The sequence below is a fragment of the Rhinopithecus bieti genome, unplaced genomic scaffold (assembly GCF_001698545.2).
Source record: "Rhinopithecus bieti isolate Rb0 unplaced genomic scaffold, ASM169854v2 scaffold_37657, whole genome shotgun sequence".
NCBI classification, from domain to species: domain Eukaryota; kingdom Metazoa; phylum Chordata; class Mammalia; order Primates; family Cercopithecidae; genus Rhinopithecus; species Rhinopithecus bieti.
Genome location: NW_016815825.1, coordinates 157,022 through 179,004, shown reverse-complemented (window position 1 = coordinate 179,004; position 21,983 = coordinate 157,022). Strand labels below are relative to the sequence as shown.

Genomic DNA, 21,983 nt, shown 5'->3' with positions numbered 1-21,983 from the left:
CCGGGGCCGGGGCGCAGCGCGGCCGGCGTAGGTCTATGTCGCGGGCGGCGGCGGCGGCGGCGGCCGCGGAGGGACGATGCGCGAGTACAAAGTGGTGGTGCTGGGCTCGGGCGGGGTAGGCAAATCCGCCCTGACCGTGCAGTTCGTGACCGGTACCTTCATCGAGAAATACGACCCCACCATCGAGGACTTCTACCGCAAGGAGATCGAGGTGGATTCGTCGCCGTCGGTGCTGGAAATCCTGGACACGGCGGGCACCGAGCAGTTCGCGTCCATGCGGGACCTGTACATCAAGAACGGCCAGGGCTTCATCCTCGTCTACAGCCTCGTGAACCAGCAGAGCTTCCAGGACATCAAGCCCATGCGGGACCAGATCATCCGCGTGAAGCGGTGAGCGAGGGCGCAGGGGGCTTGGCGGCTGCACCCCAGAGTCACCGTCCCGAGGCCAGAACTCCCCGCACGGGGCTCTGGGGAGGGGGCTGTCTGGGGGGTGGCTCCGAGCTGGAGGCTTTACTATTGTCATTCTGCTCCTCCTCAGTCTCAAATTCGAGTGCTTTGTTTCACAACTAAAATTTGGCATCCTGTTAGCCCACAGAACAGCTCTTTGTCTCTTGGACGTTGTTAGCATTGCTTGTACAGAGCCCCCAAGGAAACAAAGTTTAAAACTTGCAGAGGGGAAGGGAGTGGATAGGTTTTTGTTGGGAAGAGGGGAACTGTGCAGGTATAGTCGAGACATTTGCAGACTGAACAGCAACAATCTGCCTTGGCAATGTTTGACAGCAAAAATCGCTCACACACCTATACAGTAAAGTCAAGTCCAGAGGAAAGAGACCTTTCTCATCTCGTTAAAGGTTTATGGTTCCAAGGTGTTTTACAAAAATGAAGTCTCTAATTTAGAGCAAAACTTTAAAGACAGATTATCAAATTATTTGAATACATCGTAAGCTAAATGGGGTTTCGAGAATATTAACATAGAGGAGTGCAAATAAGCCATTCACAGGAAAAGAATGCAGCTTAGCTGTTTTTTGTTTTGTTTTTAATATAGCCGCCTTAACCGCTTCAAAAAAAAAAAAAGTTCCTGGAAACAAAACAGAAGCTTCTTCAAAAGTGTGACTCAAGTATTAGCTAATTTAAAGTTAACGTTAATAAGCCTTTTTATATATATAAATTGTTTTCTAAAGTATACATTTTGGAAATATGGCTGATTACTTAAATGATTTAAAATGTTTGTTTTCTCTTAAATTCACTGAGTATATTTTTCCGTGTAATTTCAAGCATTAGAAATGTGATAATATCTTAGTTCAAAGTTTTGGCAGATTTTTCTAATTATCATTTAATTACACATTACCGTTTTATCCAGTTCTTGTTAGTTAATGCCTGCTGATAATTTTGGTGTCCTTTTTTTCTTGCCTTATTCTACCTAGAGCCTCAATCTGAAGACCTTTATTGAAAGATGGTTGTAAGTGCACTGTAGACACAATCACACTGTAGGTCAGTTTGAGTCCACTCATTCTGAAAGAGCAAGGACCAAGTTATGTGGACCCAGGGGATGCTCAAAACTCATTACGAGTAGTGGGTTTTAATGCAACCTATGAGATCAAGGAGAAGGCACTCTCTCCATTGCTCCACCCCCCCTTAACTACTTGAGTATGCACTTTAATAGCTGAATTAAATTGTGCATGTTATTCATCCTTGTGTTAAATTCCAAACTAGAATAAAGCAGATACTTTCGTGGTCTCTGCTGCTAAGATTTGCGAATTTGATAGCTTTTTACTTCTCCAGTATCATTTTCCTAAAGTTAAACTGAGTATGAGGATGGCATTTAAGGCGCTACATTTAAGTGACTTAAATCCTTATTACCCCCTCTCCCAATACCACACAATTAGAAAGAAACAAACCAAACCTAACCAACTGCAAGGTAGTCTGATACATCGCCACATGTCAATGTTAGGCCAAACGCATACATCAAAAAATAATCTAAGTAAATGCCCCAACTTCCTCACCCTTCACATTAAGATATACAGGCATAAAGATATGAAGATGCAGATATACAATGATAAAGCCATATACCCATGGCTAACTTCTTGAAGCCTAGGGAACAAATATGGCAAAATATTGGATAATATGGTCCACATAATTTTGTAGTTTCTTGTAATTTAGTGCAGATTACTTTTCTCAGTTATAATAATAGGTTAGTCTAAACTCAGTATATTGGAGCAATTTATTTATTTTCATTATGACCCAGAGGAAAAGAATAGAGTAAAATTCTGCATGCCCAGATATCATTTTACTCACTAGTCTCAGTTCTTGATATAAAAAGATCATTGATCAGCTGAAGTAGAGTTCATAAATTCTTTTCACCAGAATTCAACCATTGTGTACGTAAGAACCTCTTGGACCCTCACTTGTGTGTCTTTGTAATATGGTAGTAGTAAGGTATTTTACACCTCATCGTAATCCCAGCTATCTGGCTTCCCATCATTGATGGAGAGGACGTGTGAATGCAGGTGGCCTCTCAGTATTTGATATGTACTGTCAAATTCAGTATTCAGCTTTAGGTCTAGGTCAGCACTTTTCAATAGAGATATAACGTGAGCCACATATGTAATTTTAACATTCCTAGTAGCTGATTTTTTTTAAATAACATAAATATGTGGAATTAATTTTAATAATGTATTTTATTTAACCCACCATATTTAAAATAGAATCATTTTGACATGTCAGTATTCAAAAATTATTGATAATTTTGATTACTTTTGATTTTGATAATTTTATTATTTTGATTACTTAATTGATTACTTTTTTATACTGTGTCTTTGAAGTTTGGTATGTGTTTGACGTAGCACATCTCAATTCAAACAAGTCACATTTCAAGTGCTCAGTAGCCACATGTGGCCACAGGCTGCCATATTGGACAACAGAGGTCTAAGGTGTATATGATTTGGGGAAATGCTTCTTTATTTCTCTAAGCTTCAGTTTCCTTATCTGTGAAATAGAGATTAATATGCACCTTCCAGAGTCCTTGTAAGAATTAAATGAGATAATGTATTTTAAGATACCCAAAACAATACCTAGTACACAGAAGTTGCTCAAAAAATTCTAGCTGTCATTCTTACTTTAATAACTTTGTCATTTATCTTCCTTAAATTTTACCCTTGGTATAAATGTAATTTTAGAAGAAATAAATTTGTAATTGCATTTTGGAATTCATTATTTAGTATAGGCAAGATGAGACTAAAAAGCAATGAGGTTAAAATAATCCTTGGAAGAACTGTGTTGGTATTCTCTTTAAATATTTTCTTTTATGAAGGATCTGATGGAAAAGGGCATGAGAATGAACATTTAACTTCAAGTACAGTGTAGCAATAATGCATAGCACTATTGCATAGCCAAACAACGAATGGAGCTTTTCATTTTTCATTTTCATTTCAAATAATAGCAGTCATTTTCAAGGATGGCTATTACTTGAAATGTTTCACTTTTAAGAAATGTAAAACTGACCCGTACTCCCTTAAGTGTCTATAAGTGTACATACCTCCATATACATACACAACCTTTTATCAAAGCCAAGTAGACCAACTGAAAATGGCTATATTTGTAAATTCATATGCTTTCTTTTCTTAACTTGATTTTGGGTGACGTTACACACACAAAGAAAAGTAATAGGGATATAGGAAATGTTTTTCAGTTGAAATAAAACTAGAATTTTTTCTGAATTTGTAATTGCTTTTCTGATTGTTACCCATGCCAGGATCAGCCATGGTCCTGACGTGAACTTCTTGGAACGTGATATACAAGGCCTGTTTGCTGTTAGGAAAAAGTCCAGAAATCTTCAACATGACTTTTCACAGCCCAGCTTGCTCTTATCCCTCCCTGCCTGTGCATCTCTTGAAACCGTCCTTTTACTCTAGCACCCAGACCTTAAGTCCTTGAAAGTGCCTTTCTCCGGGCTCTCCTTTGGCCTGTAGAAACCTATCTTTTTGCAGAGTTAATTCCTACTCCGTCTTTCACCCTCACCCCTGCTTAACCCATTTATACCAGAGGTTGCAAATTTTTTTCGTGAAAAATCAAACCTTGGCAATGACCTTGAGCAATAGGATATAAATAACTCCCACAAGCTTAGCATTCCAATAATGGAACGCTAGGCATAGATGAGTTAAAAGATTTTTCCCCACTGAGGGAAGATGTCCTCTTAAACCAACGTAACCCCTTTCCTGTCTTCCCTTACTAGACTACACTTTATGCCTCACCTTTTCCCTCAATTACACATACCCTGCCCTTCCCCTTTTCTTTGAAGCACTCATGCAAATTTAATTATTTGTGTGATAATTTATGGGTAGTCAGCCTTTCTCACAAAACTCTAAGCCCATGTAACTAGCACAGCTCCTACTAGCACATAGGAAACAAGAAAAAATGTTGGAAAAATGAATGTTCAGAAAGAAAAGTATTTGTGTTGTCCTTTGGCCTCAGTTTCCCTAAACATTTTGATTTCATAGACGGAGGAGATCTTTTAAAGTTCTTATTGCAGATGGAGATGATCTTCCTTCAGCTGGAACTTTCTGTGAGAACACTTCTAGTTGGGGCAGTGTTTAATATGAACCTCAAAGAATCAGAAACATGATGTATTCCAGATGGAGGAAATGGCACAGGAAATGCATAGAATATGTTTTTTGGATGTTAAATAGAGCAGATTGGCCAAACGGGGAATTTATATAGAAGTGTGAGGGGAGGTAGGGTGAAAAATTTTAAAGCTAAATTACTGAAGGTTAAAGACTTTGGAGTTGATCGTGTAGTCGAGGACCATCATTACAATTGTCATAGGTATAGTAATATGTAGTGATATGGTAGATGACTTAGTGGTAATAGACTACTCTGTTTCATAACAGGAAGAATAGTCATTAATGTTATGATAATCCAGTTTCTATATGAAGTGTGAAGATCCTGAATTAGCATGGTGTCTGTAGTAACAGGAGAGAAAGGATGCGAGGAATGTTGCAAAAAGTGAATTAATCACACTCAGAGGAAGTGGAAAAGGTCAGACGTAACCTTGACATTTTGAAATGAATGAATAGGATTATGGAGGAATAGCTGGGGGAGATTATTTTCAGTTTTGGCGATGGTAATTATCCAGATAGCCAGCCTAATAAGTCATTAGAACATCTGAATAAAGCCTGAAAGGTCAGGTTATGTATGAATATGAAGACTCAGGATCATCTGCATAGTTCAGATTGGGAGAGTAGATAAAACCTACTGGGTAGAGTATAGAGACAGAAATGAATGGATATGGCTAAGAATAGAAATGAGAAATGAATGAATATAGCCAAGGATAGAACTCGAGAGTTGTAAGATACACAGTGGAGACTTCCTATATTGCAGTAGGAGAGAAGGCGTGGGGTGTTTTAAGATTGGGAAAAAGATAGTTGATGTGCACTACCCAAGGTGAATAAGTTGTTGTTTTTTTTAAGATCATTATTATTTTTCTGTATCACTTAAGTGGTCACTTTCAAGTGAGCTGGCTGATTGTTTACACTTTCCCCCTTACCATAAGTAGCTATTAAAGCTTAATCTAAAATAGAAGCATATTGCCAATTGTTACACATAGATCTTTGGCCCATGACAGTTTGGTGCTGGAGAGCTGAAACAAGAGTATATATCCAAAGATGTTTGTCCCAACTAAGTGAAACTTCTGGGGCTCTGCTACCATTTTTTCCTCCACAAATACCCGCTTCCCCAATACCAAAACTTAATTCAAAGCTGGACCTCCCAGGTACAGAGCCTAATAGCTATGGGTCACTTTTTTGTTTTGTTTTGGTACTGGTGAATTAGGAAGGAAAATTTTTAGTAATTAATAAATGTATATTATGAAGAATTGATGCCTAATCCTGAAAGTCAGACATAAATCCAAACAAAGAATTTGGGTATGAAGATAAGGAGTGATGGTGAAACCTGTATCCGCTTAAATACAAAACTAAGATAAAAGAATTGTGAGAATTATGGCTGCCAAACAGAATATCAGAGTGAAAAACACTGGCAATATGAAACAGACAATATAGCTGGTAAGTCAGGATGAGAGGAGGGCAATAGTTATGAGTGCTCACTTCATCTTTCGTGAGAGGGATTTAAATGGTCAAAAATTGAAATTTGTCTTGAAAATGACTTGAAGAGCTCAATATTTTCATGATCTTTTTTGCTTTTTTAAAACCACTTTATTGAGGTACGATTGGCATTCAAAAAGCCAGATATATTTAATGTATATAACTCAGTGAGTTTAGAGATAAACATACACCTGTGATATCACCACAATCAATGCTGTGAAACTATCCATGATACCTCCAAAAGTTTCCCCCTGCGTTATTTACCCATTCACTCATTCATTCATTCAATTTTTTTTTTTTTTTTTTTTTTGTAATAAGAACACTTGACCTAAGTTCTATCTTCTTAGCAAATGTTTATACAATACGGTATTGTTAACTAGAAGTACTATTACTGTACAGATCTCTGGGACTCACCCATCTTGCATAACTGAACTTCGTACAGTGAATCACTTTTTATGGCCCAGGAGTTTTTCCTGAAAAGGAAACTTCTGTTTTGGCTGCATTGTAAAATTACAGGTTACAGTATATAGTTTTCTTTTTGCCATCCCAGGATTGTAATTTTTAAAGCTCAATTTGGAATTGGAGGAGATGATGTCTCTTCCGCTCTAACATTCTGTGAGAGCACTTTTGTCTGGCCGGGGTGATGAGGGAAGGGGTCAAGTTTAATACGAACCTTAAAGAACCAGCAGCCTGTGACCCACAATTTTGTCTAGTTAAGATTTGATAATTATATCAATAAAATCTACTATGAGAGGAATAATTATACTAATATTTATTTTTTAATGGAGAGAGGGCAAAAATAATTTAAATAATTATTAAACATTAAGGAAGAGGTAGAGGAGCTAAGAAAAATGACTGGATTTCACAACCAACAGGAAGAGCCAACAAAGTTGGAATCTTTTCATTTGCTGACGTTTCAGTAGCAATACACTTGAGTGATTTAATTTCTGTATGTGAACTTCTGGGAAATTACATATGGCACAATAAGGTGTATTATGCATGTATGTGTACATATTTTTAAGCAAGGATCTTTACATAAAACCAAGTACACTATACTTAAGGGAACTTTTTTTCAGGGATATTTTTTATTTTCAGTTCTCTTTTAGTCATTGTCTTTAGAACCTTAGTGCCTAGGGAAGGATGTATGCTTTACTCTAGGGTTTTCTTTTCTTATGTTTTGATTTTTCCCTGTTTTCTGTTTCTCTCCATTTATTCTTACCTACTGTTTTTTTACATACTTATATTTTTCAGGCCTATGGTGTAAAAGAGTTTTAAGTACTCGAAATTTTTTTGGAGTAATAAGAGTTTGAATACGAGTAGACTTTCAAACAAGGTAAAACTGATGGAGACTGAATAGTTGCTAAAGGAAATGTATAGACATTGTGTTTAGGAAATTTATCTTGAAATTTTAATGGTGTGCAGAAATATGCCATATATTATATATTGCCATTTCATTTGTGACTTTGACAGTTGTGGTTCATTTCATTAAAACTTATTCTCAGCCTGACAGAGAAAAGTTTAATTTCTTAAACATGCCTTTCTGCTTTACCAGATCAAACTCAGCCTTTTAGTAGAGTAGTATCAATAATGCTAATGCTGTCATTGTGGACATCTGCATTTCAGTCAAGTATGTTAAGTAAAGCATAAATATATTAATAAAATTTAAAGTAATCAAAATAGCTAAAACAATATTTGAAGATTCTAATACATAATCTAAGATTTTCTCATGGTATGTATTAAATACTAAGTAGATTTAGCTTTGTACTTTTAAACGATTGAAACCTCTTTGGAAATATTGGACCTAATAGACCAACTCTTTCACCTTTTTTTCCTCATTGTAAGAAAACTCCAGTAAAATCAAATGCCTACATTAGCCTTATTTTAATACATTTCAGTTAAATTGAGGGTCATTGCTATGAAATATGTTTTTTTTTAAGCATGTAAATCTGAATAAGGTTATTGGGTATCTGAATCATATGTCAACAGTGTATTATATTGAAGTTATGGTTTGGGAGGTCTAATAACCAGTCAGTACTGGGAGTTTTGGAAGTTTAATGCACTTAGTTACTTAAAGTTGGAAATGTACTTCTAATCACACCTTACTGAAATGTATCTGAATGAGCTATTTAAGATAGATTGGAGCTAGTAAAGTACACTTTTAAATGATAGATTCTTAACTGTAATGCTGAAATGTCTTCACTGGCATAATTGGATAGATGGGGATTTGTTTTGTTTATGTTTTTTATTTCTCTAATATGTTTAAGATTTTAAAACATAGCAAAATTTATATTTAGGGAGAAATAAGATGACTTATACTTTTATTTTAAATTGTTAGTATCTGTCAAAACCCAAATACTGGAAAAAATTAATAACTATCTCACTATTTCTGTAGATCCACTCAGCAGGGGATTTCACATTCTCTTAACCAGGGCCCTCAGTAAGAAATACATCTCATATTGTGACTTAGTGCACACATCTAGCTGAAATCAACATTTCATGAAACAGTAAACTTTTCTGTTGCTTGTATTACCTTTTCTATTTATTTTTTTCTATTTTATTTCATTGTTTTAAGTGCACTTCATGACCCACCAAACTGATTTTATCACACATAGTTTGGAAACTGCTATCCTAGGACATTTTACTCTAAGAAAACTAAATGGAACTATCTGTTTAATATTTCATCTCTCTCCTGCTTTTCTGGTTTCCAACAATGCTATGTAAGATTACGAAAATGAAGTACTTCCCAATGTGAGTTAGTAAATACTACCTGTAATTCAGAGAAAGATAGCATTTAGTCACTGAACAAAATATATAGCATATCTTTTGAGAAAGCATTTATCTCTGTTGTGCATATTAGAAATGTGAGGATGTATTTCTCATGTAATTTTGTTCATTCTAGTAATGCAAGATAACTATTGCCTTGTGAAAACTTAGAGAAAGGGAGGTTGTGGTAGTATTCAGACTTGAATACATGAGTGCAGGATTACCCATTTCTAGAACAGTTGCTGAGGAGGTTCAGAAAACTCAAAATAGAGGTCTGCTGCATCTATCCAGGATAACACTGATTCACCTCTCCCTGTAAGACAGTAAAACTATAAATACCTTAAAATCACTTAGTAAAGCTACCCAAGAGAAACACTGAAAACCTTTATTTAAAACATTTAGGAGTGTTCTCATGCTTTCCTGCCCCTTAAAATTAATAATTCAAATGTGGAAATCCTATATTATATTAATAATTCAATGCATATTAGTATTTTCTTTACTAAGTATCTTTACAGCTCTCTCTGTATATGAAATCTTAAGAGTCCTATTTTAAGAGAGAGGGTCTTCTGTTGCCCAGGCTGGAGTGCAGTGGCGCCATCATAACTTACTGTAGCCTCTGATTCCTGGACTCAAGCAACCCTTCTGCCTCAGCCACCTGAATAGCTAGGACTACAGGGCAGGCACCACCGCATCCAAGTAATTCTTTAAAATTTTTTCTAGAGATGGGATCTTGTTATTTTGCACAGGCTGGTCTCAAACTCTTGACCTCAAGTGATCCAACTACCTCAACTGCCCAAAGCACCAGGATTCAGGCCTGAGCCACTGTCCCTGGTCCTAAATTAATTCATCTTTAGGTTTCCAATGAACATTATAAATAACTGTATGTATTATAATTCTCGAATAGAGTATTTTATTGTATATACTCATCTTCTCATCCATGAAGACAGCAAATGTTAATCTCATTAAAGCAGAGCTCCAGCACTTACTAGTTATGTAATTAGGAGCAAGTTGACATTCCTTGCATTTTAATTTCCTCATTTGTAATATGAGTATGATGTAGTAACTCATGAGATAATAAACATAAAGTATTTCTTTACATGTGAACCTAAAATATCAATAATAAAGTTTCATCAAGAATCACAGAAATAGGAATGAAACCCAGCCTTTTATCTGTATACTACTATGTGATTTCTTAGGAATTAGGCTCAATTGTCTTACTACATTGAGATGAATTATATACCTAGTATAGTATAACATTTCTGTTTTCCCCATTGCTTTCTCCTCTGTTTTAAGTGCTCTAACACTGTGTTACAGAACTTACAGCATAAACCTTGAGTACTTTGTGTTTTGCCTTCTAGAGACCTAAATATGTTGGCTATAAATGGTGGCAATAAATTTTGTGACTCATGAGGAATTGTGATGATTTTAGTACGCATATTTTAAATATTAAAATGTGACATAAGCAATCAGCATATAATATTAGTATTTGTTAACACTTCTCTTTTAAAAAAGTTAATAATAATAGTAGACCTCTTTATGAATACCAAATGTTACACATGGGGTGAAGATAATTTTAACAGTCTTTATGGCTAGTTATATATAGTAACATGTTGGCATAGCTTTTTAATAAATCAAATTGAGAAAAGTTTTGTCTTTGTAGAAGTCATCACTGTCAACATCAAGTAATATCATTTAAGCCAACTCATTTGCATAGCATTGCCTTGGGCATTATACAGAATAAGAACAAGATACTATCTGTCCTTCTGGTGTGCCAAAATGTCCTATAAAAGGATATATATTTTGCAGTACTGAGTTATACAGAAATCTATTTTTAAAGACAATTTGATTTCTAAGTTTCAAAATATTGTTCCACCAAAAACATTGCTCTTATTAGGCCACCTTTTCTAAGAAATTTTATTCATTTTAACTTACGGAAATTCAGAATTTTGCCTATAAGACTAATGACAATTACATATTTATATATAATCGCCTTTTTTGTATATGTCTTAGTCTCTTCAGGCTGTTATAACAAAATTCCTTAGACTGTGTAATTTATAAACCATAGAAATGTATTGCTGACAGTTCTAGATGCCGGGAAATCCAAAGTCAAGACACCAGCAAAATTCATATCACAGATGTTGCCTCTTGCTGCATCTTCATATGATATAAGGAGCAAAATGGCTCACTCATACCTCCTTTATAAGGGCACTAGTCCCATTCATGAGGGTGGAGACATCATGACCGAATCATTTCCTGAAGTCCCCACCTCTTCATTCTGTCACACTGTGGATTAAATTTCAACATATGACTTTTAGGGAGACAAGCATTCAGACCACAGCAGTATATTTAGTACATTTTTATCCTCCCTATCTAAAATATAATTTCCCCTTCCCTCAATGATCCACTTATACTCTACTGTTTCTTTTTCTAGTTCGTGAACCAACAGTCCCAACAAACTCTGGCAATCAGTAATGTTGATTGGTAAAATGAAGTACTGAAATCCTATTGTTAAGTAGCCACATACATACACACATACATACATGAAAACTAACTAGAAAATGAACTAGACTTAATTATTTTTAGTTTATTTTTTAAGAGCAAGTGACGAGAAAATAATTTCTCAATGGTTAATTCAGTTTATGCGTAAAACCAATGATATAAAACTTGTTTACAATGGTCTAGCATTAAGGAACTATAATGTTTGCATAAACCCTATGTCTGTTCTTGCTCTCAGATGGTCAACTAGTTTTGGAGTGCTATTACTTTTATTAAAGAAGGATGTAAACAGAGCATTATCTCAATAGGTGCAGCTGCTATGTGGAGCTCTGTGCAGGGAGAGTCCCCCAGCTGGGTGTGGACTCAGTCATGGGAATGCAGTGATCCACCAGCTGCATGTGTCCTGAGAGAGGCAGCCAGGATGCTGTGTGTTTACTATCCCTGCTGAACAAATCAGTACCTTAATTATGGTAGGATGCCTCCCGGAGGTATATACATTTTAAAAGGCTACTCTTGATGACAGAAAATGTTTATTCCTAAGGCCACCCTGAGCACATCATCTGGTTTTATTGAAGGAAATACTTGTACATTTATGGAGGGAACGAAATTTATTTTATTGCTTGCATCAGCATATACCTACTAAGTAATGAGTTCTGAAGCTTTTTTTTATAGGCCACAGTGAGTGACTTCTTAACAATCCCGTATCTGTTTTCCTTTGAATAAGTACCATTGCTTCAGTCTATTCCCTTTTCTCCAAAGGTGACTGTATGTCTCTTTTATCTGGGACAGTTCAGGTCTCTGCTTGTTCTTCTCTATATTTATTTACAGTGCCCCTTTCCATCTTGAAAGTATCTCAGTGTGGGCAATACATTTCATGGTCACTATAAACTGTTACCTCAAATTCTCTTTTTTTTTTTAAATCATGACAATTCAAATCCCATTTGTGCATATATTTTTGAGATACCTTGTTTAAATAAACAGTATCTTTCTTTGACCTGGCCAGCATCCTTTTTTAAAGCTTTTGTTAATTTGGGTAAACAAATCCTCATGAACTGGAAATGTTGCTCAGTTTTGAAAGATGACATCTTTTTTACTAAATGCTCTTGATTAAAGATGGCTGCAGACTCTTTGAGACAACTTCCATTGAGAAGTAGGATCTGTTTCCTCTTCCTTTGAGTCTGTGCTGGCCTGTTTAGACTGCACTGATCCATAGAGTATGGTGGAAGTGATACTAAGCCCGTTTGGGGCCTAATCTCTGAGAAGACTAACAGCTTCCACCTTACTTTCTTGAAACCCTGAGCTACCACATAGGAAGTCCAGCTATGCTGCTGGAAAATTCAGAGAGAGGCCCGGAGGCTAGATAGAGAGGAGGAGGGAGCTCCCTTCCAGCCATTCCTACCAACGTGCCAGGCCTCAGGTGATGCCATCTTTGACTCTCCAGCCCAGCCCTGCTCACTGTAACTGAAGACCTCTGAGTGACCCCAGTCAATATGATGTAGAACAGAAGAACTGCCCAGCTGAGTTCTGCCCAAATTCCTGACCCACAGCATCATGCAATATAGTAAAATGGCTATTTTAAGCCCCTAAGTTTTGGGATAGTTTCATGCAGCAGTAGTTATCTGGAACAATAACACATTTTTAGATAAACATGTTATTTTAGAAATTATTTTGGTAAGAGTACTGTTGATCCTTTAGGTTTCTTTGTGAAGATCTTAAAAAAAATTTATTGAAGATGATTAAATAAATCTTAACTCTTAAAATATGGCAAATTTATGGAGCACCTACCAACTGCCCTTGCAATTGATCTGCCCGATGTCATCTGACCCCACCCACCCATGCATAACTGTACTTTGAAGATCACATTTAATTGTATTAAGAATATAGTGTATTATAGTTTAGTTTCAGCAGAAAATCCAAATGTACGTATGTGTCCTTTGCAACTGTTTATACTCATAGTCTGAACTGCCTGCCGCCTCCCCCTTCACTCTACCCACAGGGTGTATTGTTTATACAAGTAATTGATGTAAACCATCTAATTTCTGTTAATGAAGAAAGAGTCTATTATTTGGTGGTGCTCTGCTTCAATTTTGATATCTAGCACCTGACACATAGAAAATACCTAGTAAATATCTGTTGAATTTGTAAGTAAAGATCCCTGCATTCTATATTTTGACAGTTTCCCTCCAGATCCCGGATCTCTGGAGACCCCTTATGCATCAAATCAATATAAGCATTTCACTGTCTAACACAAGGCATGATAAAGAAAAATAATAAAACATTTTAGATAGTGTACATCCAAAATGCATTTTAGCCTGGTGGCCATGGACATGTTTGCACTGATTTTGTGACATTTTTGTTACTCCACACACTATGTGGACTACTTGAGAAAACTGTCAGATTTGAAGACCATCACTTCATTATCTCATTCTACTTTGTGTGTCTATAAGTGTCAAGAACTGATTCCAGCACTAGGGATACAGCTGCATATAAAACATTCATTGCCCTTGCCTTCCTCAGATCCCAGATGTAACTTCAAAGGTAGCACAGCTGGCTTCAGGCAGAAACAAGACTTCAGCTCAAGACTCGTTATACTACTCACAGTTCTTGGGGGGTTTTTTTTCTTTTTTTCTTTTTTTTTTAACCCACCTTGTCTTAGGTCTTCAGAGCCATCGTTCACATCTAGTGACTTGACTTAGCAGTATTTACTGCAGGAAGATGAACAGAATAAGGAAAGCTACTTCTGTTTGGAAAAGATAGTATTAGATCTTAGAGGGAAAGGTATCTATCCTATTTTTCTCAAATCTTTCCACAAGAATTAATGGTTTTCAGAATAGATGGTTAGTTTTGGCCATCCTTGGCCAGAGGAATGGAAGCCAGAGATAGGAGATAAAACACTAAATAACAGTTTTGGTACATTTTTACAGCTATATCACCATTATGATTCTAGAACTGCCTTACAGATGATTTGAGAGAACTTAGAAAAGGACAATTCTCATTTCTGTAGTATTTTACAGTATCCACAGTACTTACTAATTCATGTAAATGGCTTAGTGTGGTGTCTTCACACCACACTGTTAATAAAGTCATCATCATCTTCCTTAACATTACACCTAAGTATCAATTAATATATCTGTTTCACAAACAAGGAACCTGAGGCTCAAAAAGCTCAGGATAACATATCCAAGGAGGCAGAGCTGGGACTTATTTCTAGGTCCTCTAACTCTAGATCCAGCTCGCTCTCTTGTGGTGCACTTCATCTTAATTTTTGCCAGTGACCAAATTGTGGTTGGCCTGGACTGTTAATCTAGAAATAATTTACCCAGAAAAAAACCCAAGTTTGCTCACTTGATGAGTAACAAAGAACCCCCCATGAGAATGTAGGTTTTGATCCATAGGAGTTTTATTACTTGGTGCTAGTAACTAGGACACTGGAAGGATTCTTCAAGGCAGTGCCTCCCTAAGGAAAAGCAACAGGAGGGCTTTGGGGCAATGGAGAGGGGAGAAGGGTGCAGCCTTGAATATGGAGGAGGGATCCCAGGTGCACAGATGCAGTGAGCCATCATGCCAGCACATAGGTCGCATGTTATGGTAATGAAGCTGTTGCCTCTCCCATAGTGGAGATTTTAGCATGGTAAGTTGCAGGGGTCTGTCAGCAGCTAGTTTAAGCCAACAAGGTGACTGCATTCCACACAGGCTGCAGGGCAGGAGGCTGTAAAACAGGCTGATTGCCCAAGTTGATGAAATTCCTATAAACCCTGGAAACCCTCCTTGTCTGCTTACAGAAAGGCCTTTGGCTAGTCATAGTAGATCCACTACATATTTTTATAGGATAGTTTGTTGGGGAATGATTGAAAAGCAATGTTTTAAGATAATTATTATGGAAGTAGCATAGGATAGAGTAGAAGGATGAGAAATTGGAGGTGAGACCAGTTAGGAGACTGTTGTAGTGTCTCAGGTATGAGTTATTTTGAAAATGAAAGGATTTTTGTAGTGGGAGTGAAAATGATGGGACAGATTTCCTCACATCCGGTAATTCCTGCTCTGTCTATCCCTGTAATCACTACTGGACTAGATCTGTTGTTGCAGCCTCTCATTACACTTGATCATGCTTAGAGACTATTGGACACTCTGTTGCTTACCATCCATTCTGCCTTGCCCCACAGTGAATTCTTATAACTATCTGTTTCTGACTTCTTTCATTTCAGTGTTGGCTTGAACCCATCAAAATGTAACTCTTCATTCTTCATTGGCTGCTGTTGAGGGCCATAACCTCTGCCAACAATGATAGTTTTCAGCTCCCTTCTTCACTGTGCATTTGTTTTATTTGTTTTTTTCCATGTCATCTGTTACTTCTCCTGGTTCAAGTGAAAAGACCTTTTTAATAGGCATCACCAATAAATCTCATGCTAGTTGAACCATCCAGTTACAACATGCCATGAATAATGAATGTACTCCTCTTCCTCTTCTGGGTTGTTTATTGCTGGGGAGAAGAAATGCTAATTCTGTTGGCCTCATAACCTGAGTTTTCTAGAAAACTATTATAGAGATTCAGTGTTTGGGTTTTTTTTTTTTTTAAAGTTTTATTTAGTGTTATGTGTACTGAGTGATTTAGAAATGAGAAATATTCTAAGATCTTATTACAACAGTAGAAAAATCTTGCAGGATAAATATTCTTCTGTTCATAATTTAAAAGTTCCTAAAAATCTTAGCTCTTCACAGCTTTGAAGCATCTTTATTTAAATCTTCTTCATTCAGAGGTAGCTTTAAAAAAGTAGTAATTGAACTTTGTGTACTGAATTTTATTCAAAACATTTTGCCAAAGATTCTGAAAATGAAGGGGTGCTGAAAAGATATATACTATAATTTAATCCAGATGTAAATTTAGGTAGCAGTTCAAATAACTTGCCTATTCCTGAATAATTGACTCAGTTTAATCTTTTCAAGTACAATAGTCAGGTCTGTTTTTTAATGCACAGGTTTCAGATTTCAGTTCTCACTAAAGATAAAATGGATGTTGTACGTCGGAATGCCTTTTTCCCTTTGATAGATGAAAGCTGTGTGTTCTCCATATATGTGCCTGAGCTTGAGTTTTCCTTACTGTTTAAATTATGTAAAAAGCATGCTTTGTTGACAGATTTTAAATGATACATTTTGATTAAAATGTACATTCTAGCAACACATTCAAGTATCAAATGCAGATCAACAACCACTTTCCTCCACCTTATTTTGGATGACTTGGATATTATGCTTAAAAAAGAATCAATTGATTTATTCAGATAGGTTTTTTGCATTTGGTTTCTAACTGATAAGGTTTGGGGCTTCTAGTTGCAAACACTTCCTCACAAATAACACATTACTGGCACTTTACAATGAAAAATCTCCATTTCTAATAAAAAAACAGATTAAAGGTAGTTTTATTATATTCCTTTTTCTTAGCATGGATTTTTGAGGTACTGTGACATTTGATATGCCTGAAGAGCATTGTGGTCAGTTGGATGCAATATATAGATCTAATAGTGAAGGAAATGTTTAGAATTATTGTTTTTATTTTCAATAACATTGTTGTATTTCAGTGTTAATATTCATTATGCTTTCAGTCTTTAGCCAGTTTTGGATATAAATTAAACAATATTGCATTGTACAGAAGTTTAAAATTGGTTAATGATATTCTGCTAAGAAACTGACTGTGATCAGCTTAATCATGTGCCCTCCATGATGTAAACACATAGCCAACATGCATGTGCATGCAATTTGTCTTGAAGGTTATTTTACTTTTCCTGATTTAATGAAGAAATTGTTTATTACCTTACTGATTTTTTTTATTGAGGTATAAATTTTATGCAGTAAAGTGCACAAATTATAGGTATACACCTAGGATGTGTACACCATGTAACCAAATCCCAAATGAAAATGGACAGACATTTCAGGCAACAAAGCAGGCTGCCTCATGTTCCATTTCAGCCGCTTCCATACTCAGAGACCACCATAAATGAGTCATGCCTGGTAATGAACTTCTGGCTTCCATCATTCAACATCCTGTACGGGATTCATCCATGTTTTTGCATGGACCAGTAGCTAATTCTCTTTAATTGAGGTGCAGGATGCCCCTTGCATGAATATTTACCAGGATTTCATTAATTGTTCTGTCGATGGGGCACCTGGATAGTTTCTAGGTGGGGGTTATGAATGATGCTACTAAAAACATTCTAGTACATACCTTTTGGTGAATATGTGTATACTTCCTCTTGGTGTACCATTATTGGATCATAAGTACATGTATTCAGTACTAATGTATACTGCCAAGTGATTTTTCAAAGTAGTTGTAACCAGCAAGAGTAACAATTATTCCACATCCCAACCAACATTTGATCATGTCAGTCTTTTTAATTTTAGCCAATCCGATAGGATTCTAGGAATCTCATTGTGATTTTTGTCTTTGTTTTCTTGGTGTATAATGAGGTGGAGTACCTTTTCATATGCTTTATGGCCATTTGGGTATTTTCTTTGGAGAAATGCCCATTTGGGTCTTTTGTCCATTTTAAAAATCGGATTATCTTTTTTTATAACTTGTAGAAATTCTTTATACATTCTGGATACAAGTTCTTTATTAGATGTGTGTATTGCACATACCTTTCCCCAATCTTTGGCTTACCTTTTCCCTCACTTAATAGTTTCTTTGAGTGAGCATAAATTCTTAATTTTATGAAGTCAAATTTTAAAATCTTTTTATGGTTAGTTCCTTTTTGTGTTGTTTAATATATCTTTTTCTACCTCAAGATTCTGAGGATCCATTTTGCATATTTACTTCTAGAAGTATTATAACCTGACTTCAGTTCTGTGATCCATCTCTATACGGGTGGTGTGAGATAGGGGGTCAAGGAATTTGTTTGTTTTGTTTTGCATATGGCTATTCAGTTGAGCCAACATCATTTATATAAAGGACCATTTCCCCAGTAAATTGTAGCCATACCTTTGTCATAAATCAGGCAACTCTATCTGTGTGAGTCTGTTTCTAGGCTCTCTGTTCTCTGTTTTGCATTCCTCCCTTCTTATGCCCGAACCACAGTATTAATTTTTGTAACTTTATAATAAGTATTGATATCTGGTGTCTCATCCTCCAGCTTTGTTCTTCAGATTTGCTTTGGCTCTTCTAGATATTTTGCATTTCTATAGAATCCTTTGCATTTTCAAGAGTCACACACACACACACACACACACACACACACACAACCAACTGAACCTTCTGGCATTTTGATTGGGATTGCATAGTCTATAAGTCAATTAGTAGAGAAATTATGTATTAATATTGCATCTTCCAGTCAGTAAATGTCATATATCTTTCATTTTATTTAGATATTTTTACATTTCTGTAAGCATTGTTTTGTAATTTTTGTTGTAAAGGTCTTTTACATCTTTAACTAGATTATTTTCAGTATTTGTTGTTATTTGGTGCTACTGTAAATGGTTTGTTTTAAATGGATTTTCTAATTGTTTTCTAATTCTAATATGTTTGAATTCTATTTGTAGATTAACCTGGTATTCACAACCCTTACTTTTAAAACACTTTATAAGTTATGTTTATAGTTTTGTTTGTGTCTTTTTTTTCTTTGCCTTTTGCACTGTCTGGGAACTTAATTGTACTTAACATTTCCTTTTTTGTACTTAAATATTCTTTTAATCATTTTGATTATAAAGCATAAATTACATATGTAATTACCTTTTTAAATTAAATGTTTATAATTACAGATTCACATGCAGTTTTATGAAATAATCAATTCCATGTACTCTTTACCCAGTTTTCTCCAGTGGGGTAACATCTTGCAAAACTAATACAATATCACAAACAGAATATTGGCCTTGATACAGAACATTTCCATGACCCCAGGATCTCTCATGTTGCCCTTATAGTCACACTTACTCCCCTCGTTCCCTCCATTCCCCTTCCCCATCCTTAGTCCCTGTCAACCATTGGTCTGTTCTCTTTTTCTATAATTGTGCCATTTCAAGAATGGTATCTAAGTGAAGTCATACAGAATGTAATCCGTTCGGATTGGCCCTTTTCACTCAGCTAAATTTCCTGGAGATTCATCCAAGGTGTTGTGTGTATCAATACGTCATTCCTTATTATTGCTAAGTAGTATATCTGATACAGATTTACTGCCATTTGTTTATCCATTCACTTGAAGAAGGACATCTTGGTTGTTACTGATTTTTACCTATAAACATTTGTGTACAGGTTTTTATGTGATCATAAGTCTACTTTGGGTTACATGCCCAGGGGTGCAATTTTTCACTCATGATAATTACATGGTTAATTTTATGCTGCCATACTTTTCTCTAAAGTAGCTAATTTTATATTCCATCAGCAATGTATCTAGCTTCTTTGCATCCTCACCAGTATTTTAGTGTTGTCACTATTTTTTATTTTAGTGACATTTTTTATTTTCATCATTATGATAAATGGCACATGATGATGTACATCTTTTTAAGTGCTTATTTGCCATCTACATCCTCTTCAGTGAAATGTCTATTCATGGCTTTTGCCCATTTTCTTTTTTTTTTTTTTTTTGAGACGGAGTCTCGCTCTGTCGCCCAGGCTGGAGTGCAGTGGCGCGATCTCGGCTCACTGCAAGCTCCGCCTCCCGGGTTTACGCCATTCTCCTGCCTCAGCCTCCCGAGTAGCTGGGACTACAGGCGCCCCCCACCCCCCCCGGCTATTTTTTTTTTTTTTTTTTTGTATTTTTTAGTAGAGACGGGGTTTCACCGTGTAGACCAGGATGGTCTCGATCTCCTGACCTCGTGATCCACCCATCTCGGCCTCCCAAAGTGCTGGGATTACAGGCTTGAGCCACCGCGCCCGGCCTTTTGCCCATTTTCTAATTGGATAGTTTGTTTTTACTGTTGAGTTTTGAGACATCTTTATATTTTCTAGATATTAGTCTTGTCAGATAGATGGTTTGAAAAGTTTCTCCAAGTCTATAGTTTGTCCTTTTATCCTCTCAGGTCTTTCACAGAGCAAAAATTTTAATTTTGATGAAATCTAATTTGGTTAGTGTTTACATGATATATCTTTTTCTATCCTTTTACTTTTAACTTATCTATTATATTTAAAGTGGATTTCTTCTTGATAGCATGGATATAGGTCTTTTTAAAAAAGATTCAGTCTGAAAGTCTTTTTATTCATGTGTTTAAACCTACATTTAATGTAATTGCTAATATACTTCAATTAGGCCCACCATTTTACTGCTTGTTTTCTATTTTTTTCACCTGCTTATTTTTTTCTTCTTCTCCCTCTTTTGCCTTCTTTCTGATTATGTGTATTTTTTGTATTCTATTTTATCTGTTGTCTTTTATATTTTTTAAATGGTTGTTGTAGGTATTACAATATAAATACCTAACCTTTCACAGTCTACTTCAAATTTGTATTGTACCACTTAGAGTAAAATGTAAAGAGCTTACAACCATGCAGGTCTCTGCTTTTCAGAGTTTTTGTATGTTTTACATCCACCTATATCAAAATCCCCAAAAAGGACTATAATTTTTTGTACATTTATACATATTGTAAAGAACTTGAGGAAAAAATAATCTTATATTTACATAGTATTTACTATTTCTGTTTTCTTTCCTCATTTTAAAATTGCAGGATTGCTTTGATACTATTTTCCTTCAGCCCGAGGAATTTTCTTCAGTATTTCTTTTACAACAAATTTGCTAGTGATAAATTTTCTTAGCTTTCCTTCACTTGAAAATATTATTTTCCCTTAGTTCTGAAGGATATTTTTGCCGATACAGTATTCTGTGTTGACAGGGTTTTTTGTTTTTTCATTTAGTAAAGATTGTTCTACTGTCTTCTGGCATCTGTGGTTTCTGATGAGAAATTTTCAGTCATTTTGTTTGTTCTCCTATATGTAATGCATTTGTTTTCTTTGACTGCTTTCAAGATTTTATCTTTATCTCTAGTTTTAAATGATTTGATTATATTGTGCCTTGACATAATAGCTCTGCTCATTGATTTTTTCAATCTTCTTTCTCTCCCTTCTTCAAATTTGACCATTTTTGTTTATCTGTTTTTAAGTTTACTGAATCTTCTGTCATGTATCTTCTCATCCAGTGAATGTTTTATCTCAGATATTATAATTTTCAGTTTTATGTGGTTCTTTTTTATTATACTTTATGGGAGCATTTTATTTTTCTCTTTATTTCTAGAGTGCTTACCTCATAGAGCATGGTTATAATTGCTTCTTTAAAGTCTGATAATTTCAGCATCTAGGTCATATGACATCTATTGATAGTTTTTACCCTTGAGAATTAGTTTTCCTGTTTCTTTGCATGTTTGGTAATTTTAGATTGTGTTGGGCATTTTTAGTATTATGTTGTTTAGTCTCTGGGTCCTATTATAATCCTCGGGAGAATGTAGCTTGCTTCTTTCCTTTTAGCTGATAACCAACCCACTGAGGTTCAAACTGCAAACTTTCTCCTTGTTTGGAAGATGATTCCGATGTCAGTTCAATTTTCAAAGCCTTTACTATGCTGTCTTGTGTGTATGCAACCACTCACTAGCTAGTCTGAGACATAGGTAGTGGTTTAAATTGTAGTTTGGTTCTTTAACCTTTGTTATACTGCTTTGAG

At 35.7% G+C, this 21,983-nt stretch overlaps 1 protein-coding gene across 1 annotated transcript in view; it reads left to right on the top strand.

Moving 5' to 3' along the window:
• The first annotated feature begins 6 nt into the window (after window positions 1–6).
• The window catches only part of RAP2A (RAP2A, member of RAS oncogene family), a 33,891-nt gene continuing 11,914 nt past the window's right edge, over window positions 7–21,983 (top strand). The window contains exon 1 of the mRNA XM_017854076.1: window positions 7–390. Coding sequence (XP_017709565.1) covers window positions 77–390 — 314 coding nt within the window. The 5' untranslated portion in view covers window positions 7–76. The remainder of the gene's footprint in view (window positions 391–21,983) is intronic.